The sequence below is a fragment of the Sinocyclocheilus rhinocerous genome, unplaced genomic scaffold (assembly GCF_001515625.1).
Source record: "Sinocyclocheilus rhinocerous isolate Xijiao unplaced genomic scaffold, SAMN03320098_v1.1 scaffold400, whole genome shotgun sequence".
Lineage (NCBI taxonomy): Eukaryota > Metazoa > Chordata > Actinopteri > Cypriniformes > Cyprinidae > Sinocyclocheilus > Sinocyclocheilus rhinocerous.
In genome coordinates, this window is record NW_015666595.1 from 1,189,835 (window position 1) to 1,200,721 (window position 10,887).

The 10,887-nt window shown below is 35.3% G+C and overlaps 1 protein-coding gene across 1 annotated transcript; it reads right to left on the reverse strand.

Annotated features, from left to right (window-relative positions):
- Positions 1-3,827: 3,827 nt before the first annotated feature.
- Positions 3,828-10,887, reverse strand: LOC107733015 (pendrin-like). The gene is made up of 17 exons (XM_016544523.1): positions 10,743-10,887; positions 10,435-10,599; positions 9,859-10,011; positions 9,638-9,720; positions 9,175-9,322; positions 7,686-7,799; positions 7,520-7,597; positions 7,310-7,405; positions 6,942-7,048; positions 6,463-6,532; positions 6,235-6,327; positions 6,035-6,130; positions 5,646-5,882; positions 5,312-5,366; positions 5,055-5,200; positions 4,182-4,265; positions 3,828-4,077 (listed from the first exon to the last, which is right to left on the reverse strand). Exons 1-17 carry the CDS (start codon positions 10,821-10,823, stop codon positions 4,054-4,056), a joined length of 1,830 nt encoding a protein of 609 aa, XP_016400009.1. The 5' UTR covers positions 10,824-10,887; the 3' UTR covers positions 3,828-4,053.

Here is a 10,887-nt window from a genome sequence, read left to right on the forward strand (position 1 = left end):
ACTGTATTTTTGATCAAATAAATAGCCTTGTTGAGCCTAATACACTTATTTCAAAAACACTAAAAAACCTTACCAACCCCAAACTTTTGAACGACAGTGTTTGTTTGCAATATGATAATCCTACCTGTTCAGTGAGGTATCAGATATTTCCAATTTGCTGTCCCTGTTTTGCTTCAAAAGTTGCAGTGGTCTGTCAGAGATCTTTAAGACCATGTGAATTTATAAATTGCTAAACTTATCTTGTCTGTAATTATTAACAGTTATCAAGATGCCTTTTTTACATTTCCAGCCACATCTCCGACTTATCCATGACCATTGTTCTTTCTGATAAAAACTTGGCAAAAGCCAACCACCTATCGATTGCTTCCTTTAATCCTCTCATACCCCATAAGACGAAATCTTTTGATATTTCAGATATAATGTGGGAAACATATTAGTTTGGATTTAGCTCCTTTTCCATTGTGTCAAAAAAAAAAAAGAGAGAAAAAGTTAAATTAAAAATAAAAATGTTGGATATTAGAACTTTTTTTATTGATATTAGTTCCCATTCAGGATTACAATTTGGTCAAAACAGCATTTCAGTTGTTCTAAAGTAATTGATGTGTATTATCAGTTTTGACGTGAAACACCTCTTCACCTAGTTACTGTGTGTGCTGCATTCACAGAATGACGTTCTGTTGTTGTTTACATGTCATATCCTGATGCTTTATGAATTCATGTTTTAATAAATATTTGTGTTATTAACTTTTACAAAAGCAATAAGGAACGTACTGTATTGTGTATTGAGTAAGGTTGTTAGGTAGCTTGGCGGAAAAAAAAAATATATATATATTTTTTTAGTGAGCAGTTATTTAGCAGATGTGACGTACTGTACACCTGATAAGTACAATTTGTACAACCATACTTCCTGTTACCTAACCTGAACTTCTTATGTCATATTAGGAAATTATGCCAGAAATTATGCAAAACTATGCAGCTTTTTTTTTTTCAATGACAACACACAATTCATTGTGTAATTGTGAGAGACCCTTAGAAATGGAGATCGTTTGAAGTTCATTCTCATGTGATTCTCTGGAAGACATCGCGCAAGGATGACTGTCATTCTTTTAGAACTTCTTTTCATTTTACCAAATTACTTACAAATCCTTAACTGTGTATGATTAGATTCCTATGTATTTCTCACAAGGCTATTTTTGGTATTCAGACATTTCTGATGCGGGGCGTGTTTGTGTGTGAGCGTACACTGTGAAAAATATTAGTAATTCAATACAAAGTGTGTGTAAATGCATCAGTTAATAAACTAAATTGTTAACAGTTAGTCACCCGAATAAAATTTAAAAGACAATGCATTTAATTCAAAACATTTGTGAAAAGGTTTAAGTATAAATTATTTTATAATTTACTTCTAAATTGTGTTTTATAACGAATTATGTATGCTTTTACTGTTATTGTTAATAAAATAATGAAATTGTTTTAATATTATTGTTTTTATAAGTAAAAGCATACTATTGTTTTCACAAGTCAAACATAAAGTACCACCTGTATGATTATCAGTATGTTTTACATTAATAAACCAATTTAATTTGCTCTAAATAGTTGGTATATTAACATTATATAATTGACATAATACAGTTATAAATGTTTGACCCTGTTTCTTATGTACTAGTTGTGTTTTGCTGTTTGCATTATTTTCTGATGTCTCCAGAAGTAAATATTTGGTCATCATGTCCTTTAATCAAATTTGTGAATGAGAAGCTCCAGACTTTTGCTTGCATCTGAACCGGCAGCTTTTATCATCAAATGAGTTTATGCTTCTGTTTTCTTCAGCTCCAGTAGCTCGCATCAGAAGCGGCAGCTCTTTGATATAAGCGGTTAGAGATGTGTCTGTTACACTGGGAGACAACGTTGTAAATACTACTTCAGATAACTGCATGGATGTGCTCAGGCACAACCACTCTTTATCAGTAAAATGATAGCAGGAAAATATATGCTTGATATCTTATATTCTAGCGTGGTGATCTACATTAATATGCTTGTTGCCCACAAAGACTGTATAGGCGATTAAACAGGAAAGATAACTAATATAAATGCGATTTCATGTACACTACTGTACAAAAATTTGGGGTAAGATGTTTCTAATGTTTTTGAAAGAAGTCTCTAATGCTCACCAAGTCTGCATTTATTTGATCAAAAATATAGTAAAACAGTTATAATGGGAATCAATATGGTCTTCTGGGTCTATGACACTGGTCTTCAGTGTCTTGAAAATCATTGTAAAAAAAATTGAATGGTAGTGTATAATACAGTAAAATAAATGCATACATTAAACACAGTAACAGCAGACATCTGCATGTTTATAGTACTGTTTTTAATCATATTTACTTTATATAAATATGATACATATTTTATATACATTTCTTTACTAGGTCATTCTTTTGTCCTTGTATCGTTATCATTACTTTAATCTATGCATCATCACTGAGGGGAAAAATGATGTATCATTATATATCAGTACACTAGACAGATTTTTACAGCATAGACTTCATACCTAAAGCCATAATAACCATCAAGATGATCTCAGTGCGATCTTTGCAGATAAGAAGTCAGTCCTCACCGCAGTAATTAATCAATCTATTTTAACTGTCACTAATGTTATCCCGACACATATTACAACATAAGTCTCGCATTAACATTGAATTAGTCATAGATTGAAAGGTGTGTCATTGAAATAGAAGTGACCTGCTGTTCTGGTTTAAGCCTGAATCACGTGTTACTCTTTGATAGTTTCTTACAGTGCATTCTCGTGTTAAGTTGAATAATGCACTGATAGTAATATTAAAGGTCAGAGAAAAGCAAAGACGTATTACAGTGTACCTTAGAAAGCCAGGGTCAGTGAGTGGTCAGGTGTGTGTGTGTATCAGACACTCATGTTCTTGTGTGTTTAATGTGCTCAGTTACTGTTACTAAATGTTATAAGTACACAAAAGGCCTCCAAATAGAGCAACACAGGAATGTCAACAGTAATGAAACAAGTGCTTTTTTGTTGAGCTTGTAATTTGTTTCATCTCAGGCAAACCGCAGGTTCATTCTCTCCCCATTCTGTGTATGTGTGTGGAACATTTCAGACATTTTAATGAGACGATGGTGTGTATAGATAGGTCAAATTTCTTCATGTTTAACACTGTTTATCAAAATGTAACTTGTGCAATTTAGTCCTTGTCTATTTGTTTTGAGGTCGTGTACTCCTAAATGCGGACAGAATTCAATTTTAAACTTTAGTCTTTCTTTTTCCAGGAAAATGGACAAAAAATCTTGCACTAGAAATGTTTTGTTCAATCAGATTGTCTATAAAATGAAAATGCCACGTCCTTAATACCACCTGCCTCTGACTAGCAACAACAATAGCAGATTATGATTCACACAATTTTATCAGTTAAAGACTATTGGCTCTTTAAAAAAGTAATAAACCCTTTGATGTGCTCAACCACAATTTCCTGTTGTAATAAACGCAGGAAATAAGTTGTGCTCTGTTAATTATGCTTGACTCTCTTGGTTTGACATTACTCATAATGTGTCACAAAAATAATTAATTAATGACAGACCTTTTTCTAGTTTCTGACTATAGTGATATCCAATCTAAGAACAAATCAGGGTCAGCAGCCTGATGAAACAATGAAGCACACAGACACACTACAATCTATTATTACTATTTCTCAGGTGATCTATTTCCAAATATCAAATGTTTCTCTTCTTTACGACTCAGTGAGCAGTTCTCAACAAGAAACACAGATTTAATGTGTTTGCCTATCAAAAAGGGCCTCGATACTGATGAATTTGGAGTCTTGTATTTGCCTCAAAAATGAGGCTGTAAAAATGAAAACACCACATGCTTTTTAACTTTTGCATTTGGTGTTACTCTTCTAGTTCAGATGTGGAAGTCTTTGTTAGCTCCACTTTCAGTCCTCCCAGGATGTCTCCTGACCCACTCTCAGCAAATGAATAGGAAGACGATGAATGTCTTTCCCAGTGATTCTTAACAAAGGGAGTGTTTCCTCAGTTTGAAAGTCCATAAATAGCCTAGACACGGAGAAAAACACTTGTTTGTTGGGTTGTTGATTGGAGTTATTTGATAACATTATATTTATCTGAAGCCATGAAATAAAAAGATGCGGGATGCTCACCAAGTGCTGGATGTCATAGGTCTCAATCAGGTCCTCATCTTCAGTAAAAGGTAGTGGCTCTTTGTCGTCTTGCAACTGTGAAATCTAAACACAGAGAATGTACAGTATGTACACTGCACAGTATTGGGAATTTCTATGTGCACAGAATGCTACAGGTGTCAAAATGTTTACAACTAGTTTTTTTTTAAATGTTTTGGAAGAAGTCTCTTAGGCTCAACATGGCTACGTGCATTTGGTCAAAAATACAGTAAAAACAATAATATTCTGAAACGTCATTCATTCATGTGATGGCAAAGTTGTATTTTCAGCCGCCATTACTCCAGTCTTCAGTGTCACATGATCCTTCAGAAATCAGTCTAATATGCCAATTGGTGCTCAAGAAACATTTAATATTATCACTATATATATATATATATATATATATGTATGTATATGTGTGTATATATTACTAGTTAAGAAAAAAATAGTATAGTATAAATCGGGCTGCTGAATGTCAGAAAGTGGCCTAATTTACGTGAGTTCACTCTGTATACTGCACAGTATGTCGTATGCAGTACAATAGTATTCCATTCTGAACAAAATCCATGATATCCGTTGTGTTGCATCATGTTACAATTGGCCACTTTAACTAGTAGTCACTGTTTTTGTAGATGGGTTATTTTTTTCCTCATTTAGCAATATAAACATGTGCAAAACACTCCTTTTATTTAGATCTTGTTTATCTTGTATCTTTGATTATCAGGATTTACAGTCCCCCAGATTATCAGGCTCAATAAACCAACAAGAAGTTTATCAGTCACCTCCCAAAATATATGTTATCATTGAGCAGCTTCATTATGAGACAGCTGACACATGGAACTATTATAATTTTACCTTCTCAGCTAATGGATCCTCTTCATTTCCAGTGGAGGTTTCCAGCTGGATGAATAGAATGGCGTCATGGACTGAGAGGAAGAGAATGTCTCTGGTAACCTCCTCATCAAAGAAGGACAGGGCCTCCATTCTCCTGACAAGCTCACCTGTGACACGAGGACCCTTTAGGTTATTCACCGTGTCCTAACCTGCCATTATCAGGCTGCCGTTTGTAGCAACAGCTTGTTGTAACATACTGTTATAGAGTCAGGCCTTACCATCACAGCCTGCGATGTAGACGCTAACCCCAATCCGTATGAATTCCTTCACAGTCTGTGAAGATGGGAAATGACAGTTAGCTACTACTTGGTTTTGGTCATTACTTAGCCTCACATCATTCCAAATCTTTCTTATTTGAAACCCAAAAGAAGATATTTTGAACATTGGACCCCATTGACTTTCATTGTATGTAAAACACTGAGGCTTTGCCGCTCTTTTCAAAATATCATCTTTTGTGTTCTGTGGAAGACAGAAAGTCATACAGGTTTGCAATTATATGAAGGTCACCATCATATTGTAGTTATGCATTATTGTAGGGGAACAATGACGCACCAGTTTGAGGGACTTGGTTGCTACCACGTCCAGGAATGAAACGGCAGAGAAGTCCACCACGAGGCTGTGAATATGGACCCTGGGTACTGACACACTGACAGGCAGCTCAGACGTCCAGTCTACCTGAACTTTCACCTCTGAGTCTGGCTGAGACGCCCCTTCCTCCAGCTCAGGAACCTGCACTTTTTCAAAGGCTTTGTTTTCTACTCCCAGTGAGGCCACTGGTACCAAACCATCCTGTGAAGGAAGGCAGATATGGGAAAGACCAGAATGTGGTGTCATAAACTCAGGTCAGTGATCAAAATAAGTTTTTTCTTGAAAAGCATTCCAAAAAGTTTCTAATGTTTTGGATTTACACATACTTAGCCAGACTGCTGTGCAACACGTACCTCTGTAGCTTGTAGTTTTCCTTTTTTAATGAGTTTGTGAATCTTCTTCAAAGCTTTATTTCTTTTCTTGAACACCCGCACTGCATCAAACCCCACCTGTAAGAATTAATAAGCTTTAAATCACAATTTTTTTTTTCAAACCAAATCAAACCTTATAGTTTATCGTTTCAGAATTTAGAATTACAGCAAAGTAAACTCACCTCTTCTATCAACTTCTCTTTGAAGTAATCAATATTTGCAAAGTAAATGGGTGAGTTGCACTTAAAAATCTTTATCCCGGGAATTTCATCAATCTGAAAGTTTTGGGAAATACCTTTGTTAATTTAAAACATGTATAATGTTATATATATATATATATATATATATATGTTCATAAATGTTGTGGCCAGTTACTGATTATTGACAGCATAAAAAAATGTAAATCTTACATTTTTGTAGTCCTTCATGTTTTTGTAGATATCAGTATTTGGGACATTTCCAAGGGTGGCACAAGAAGGGCTGAATGAAATAAGAGAAACCATTATAATGTGAATTATGATGTTTAATCTTTAAATACATGTCTTTTACAATTGACTTACATTATGTATAATTTGTTTTTAACAGGGACTTTTCTTTTATACTCTATTAAATATTACAAAACAAACATTTATATGATAACATTAATACGATGCCCTTATTATTGACAATATTAACACTCATATTTTGAGTTATATCATAAACACCAAGCTGCACTAATTCAGATTAACAAGCAGTTGTCACATTTCTCAACAAATATGCCAAAACCTTACTAAAAACAAAATTAAATAAAAAAAGAATGAATTTGCTTTGTGTCAAATAAAAATTGTAACCAGTTTTGCGTACTTTACACTCGAGCATGCTTTAATGTCCTTAGAAATGTGCTACTTACAACTGTGTTCTGACCACCACTGTGCCCATCTCAAATACCAGACCAGCCAGCAGACCCACATCTAAACCCAGCACAATGGATGCCAGGCACGTAGCTATCCAGATGAGCTGCAGAAGTGTAAGGATTCATTATGCTCTCATTTCATCTAGTATAATCTCTTTTTTATACAAATAAAATGATTCACATGATTCCATTTGCTTGATGTAATCAGAACACTAATTAATGTTATAATGACCTTTTACAGAAACTTGTAATACTTGTACACAGTCTTTCATATCTGATGTTTAAAATAGTCTCATTTTGTTGACTATTTTTCTGACAGTACACATCTCATTCTGTTCATTTATCAGTCTTGTGATGTTACTTACACAGTCTGTTCTGTTCTGTCTCCAGAGTACAGGCACTTCAGAGATCTGCATGAACATGCCCTTCAGGTTGGCTATTACAATGCCAGCCAGCACTGACTGTGGGGCAGAGAGGGGTGACATCATGAGTTGCATGAAGAATATTGCAAGTATTTGAAATTTTGATAGTGAAAGACATTCTTTTTCTCTATTAAAACATTAGGCACACCACACCTTCTGCAAAGGCTGAAGAAACGGCCCAAGGACCAAAATCACTATCATCACCATCAGAGCTGAGATGATACCAGCAACCTGCAACAGTGAGAGGAGAGAACAGTGAGTACTGTGTTTGCACACATACACACGTGAAATTGCTGGAGTAAGAGCGTGTGCATTTTACCTGACTCTTCCCCCCTGTGCTTTCCTGCACTGCTGTTCGTGACAATGCAGTGCTGGCCACAAAGCTTGAGAAACATCCTCCGAAAATGTTGCTGACGCCAAAAGCTATCAGCTCCTAATGGGAATAATAGGGTAGTAAACCAGATCAGGCAGTTTATAATTAATCTGTATCAATTAAACACCAGCAATGCAGTCATTACACTTTTTGGTATCTACTAAACGACGACAACAACAAGAACAACAAAAAAAGATTTGAAGACCAATAACAAATCTGTGCCCTAATGCTCTACGCAGCACTGCCGAGTTTAGAAATGATATCAGCTGCTGTTGCAAACTCAATCTCGTTCTGTTTTGGCAGGTGAAAGTGACCTTAAAAGTATCAATTAAACACCAGCAATGCAGTCATCACACTTTTTTGTATCCACTGAACAAAAAAGTAATCCAAGATTTAAAGACCAATCACAAATCAGTGTGCAAATAAATGTTGATCAAACCCCTAACCTGAATCTTTAAATATTTGTTTTGTTTACAGTGCTTACGAAACAAAACAAATGTAGCTGTACCCTAAAACAGCATGGTTTATGTAATGCATATATTTAATGATATCAGCTGCTGATGTAAACTTACATTCATTTGGCTTTGGAAGGTGAACTTGACCTTAAAACCAATCATAAATGAGTATGCAAATAAATTTGTAGAATCTTTAAGGATTTGTTTTGTTTAAAGTGCGAAGAAAACAAAGCGAAATGAAACAGAACAAAGCAACACAAACAAGAAACAAAACAAAGCAAACAATGAAGCAAAGCGCGAAACACAAAGTGAAACAAAACAAAGTGAAACAAATGTAGCTGTGCCCTAAAGCTCTGCACTGTCTGGTTTAGAAATAACAGTCGCTGTTGCAAACTCAGATTCGTTCTGTGCTGGCAGGTAAAAAAAAAAAAAAACGTCCTTGAAAGGCCAACTAAGACCAGTCACAGATCAGCATGCAAATACATTTTGAACAAAACCCTAAGCAGAATCTTTAAGGACAAAACAAAACTGTAGCTGTGCCCTAAAGATCTATGCTGCACTGCCTAGTTTAGAAAAAAATAACAGCTGCTGTTGCAAACGCAAATTTGTTATGTTCTGGCAGGTGAAGGTGCCCTTAAAAGGCCAACTAGTTCTTTCTGGCTCTCCCTCACATTATTGTAATTTTTCAATCAGTGGAAGAGTGCTGATCTGACCCTTATTATACTTAAAAAATACTTCACACTAAAATAAACACCCTTGCTCTTTTTCTTCCCCCAGCACTTGTTAATAGCACCCACATTTCTTGCAAGAAACCAACTAAAGTTGTAGTTTTCAGCTGTTTTTGCCACCGGCAAAGCACAAAATGCATTGTGTTCAGCACAAACCATTTAGGTGTTATTTATTTTCCCATGCTAATTTAGCCATTGGACTAAAGCATATTTTGAGTGTCAGACACACATTCACACCGAATTGTTGTATACCTGGCTGCCATCGACTGTGTAATCATGTTTTGCTGCATAGACTTTTGCCACTGAGACTGCTACTGCATAACCAACCACTGCTGTGGAAAAACTAGAGCCCAAAATGTTCCCGATAAGTGCAATATTTGGTGTTTGTGGTGGTGCAAACCTGTGCAAACACAAGCAGACATATAGTTACTACAGATTCACATACCAGTTTTGTACTTGTACTATGAGTGTTTTATGCTGTCGTCTCTGATGCATGCAGGTTATGTACTGGCTGCTATCGTTTTTACCATAATACTGATTTATGTTATTATTGGATAAGGCTTACAAACTGTCTGTCAATGTCATTGTTCTAGAGATAACATTTCTGTTGAAAATCATTACAAGGACAATAATTATAATAATGTCAATATAAAGCGACTGAATGTGCACCCAGCCCTCATCAGGAAGCAGGAAATGCCACAGGAAGTGCTCTTACCCCCTGGGGAGGCTGTGGACAATGCTGGCGCCGTACTGGGAATTTAGGTCCATCACATGAGAGATTGCTGAAGCTATCACTGTCTGTCAGTTCAAAAGATTGAAAGGTAACAACAGTCATTATTTAAAAAAAAAATCATGTTCGTGTCAGAGGCTTACAAGCTTACAAGTTGTTGTTGTTTTTAAGACTGTATGGGAGAATTGTGGGAAAACTGTACATACCACAATCACTTCTATGGGAATCGGCACTGGGATTTTATGCTGAAATTTTGTGTTGATCTCTTTCACAGCCATAACAATGAAGATTGTTAGTAATCCAGCAATCAAGTCCGCAATGTTCGTTTGGTTGATGTTCCTGCCTACATCAATGAGAGTCTAGATGTGGGAAAATAAATGAATAATAATAATTTATTAAAAGTGTAGTTATTATATTTATAAAATGTAATATTTATTATAAAATGTATTATATTTATAAAAGTGTATTTAAATTATACCAAAAAATACTATATAATGTGAGATATATATATATATATATAATATATATATAATAAATAATGCGATATATGTATAAAAAAAATATATAAAGTAAAAATACACACACACATATACTGTATATATGTATATATTGTTTGATTTCGTTTTTTCCCATTTTTTAATAGTGTCTCAGACAGTGGGGTCCAAAATTTTGAGACCAATATGCAATTATTTAAACACACACACACACATTACAATATACAGTAAGTTCTTTAGGCTGAGATATGTGTGTTTGTAAAGATATTAATGATTTAAGAGACTCACATAAGCAAAGGAGAAGAATCCATTATGGTTGTATGTAGGAACAGACAGGATGGTTTTAATCTGAGATATGAAGACATGAAAGGCAGCAGCAGTGGTGAAGCCGCCTACCAGTGGGTCTGAGAGATACCTGACTAGAAAGCCCACCTTCATCAGCCCCATAGCCACCTGAGATTAAGTAAAACAAATGAGTAGCAGCACTGCACTGCTGATTGACAAAAGATAAATCTGCATTTGTTCAACATGTAAAATGTGTAACTTGTTTATTTGATCTTTATCACAGGTTTTAATTGTGAATGTTGTAATTTTACCTGGAATAATCCAACCAACACCGTCATGGTACAAGCCACCAGGATTCTCTGGGCCTCTCTTGCCTCTACATCTATCTCCATTAACCTTTCATCTGTCACTGTCTCATTCACACCTGTGATGTTCACTGAACGCAGAAAGTGCTCG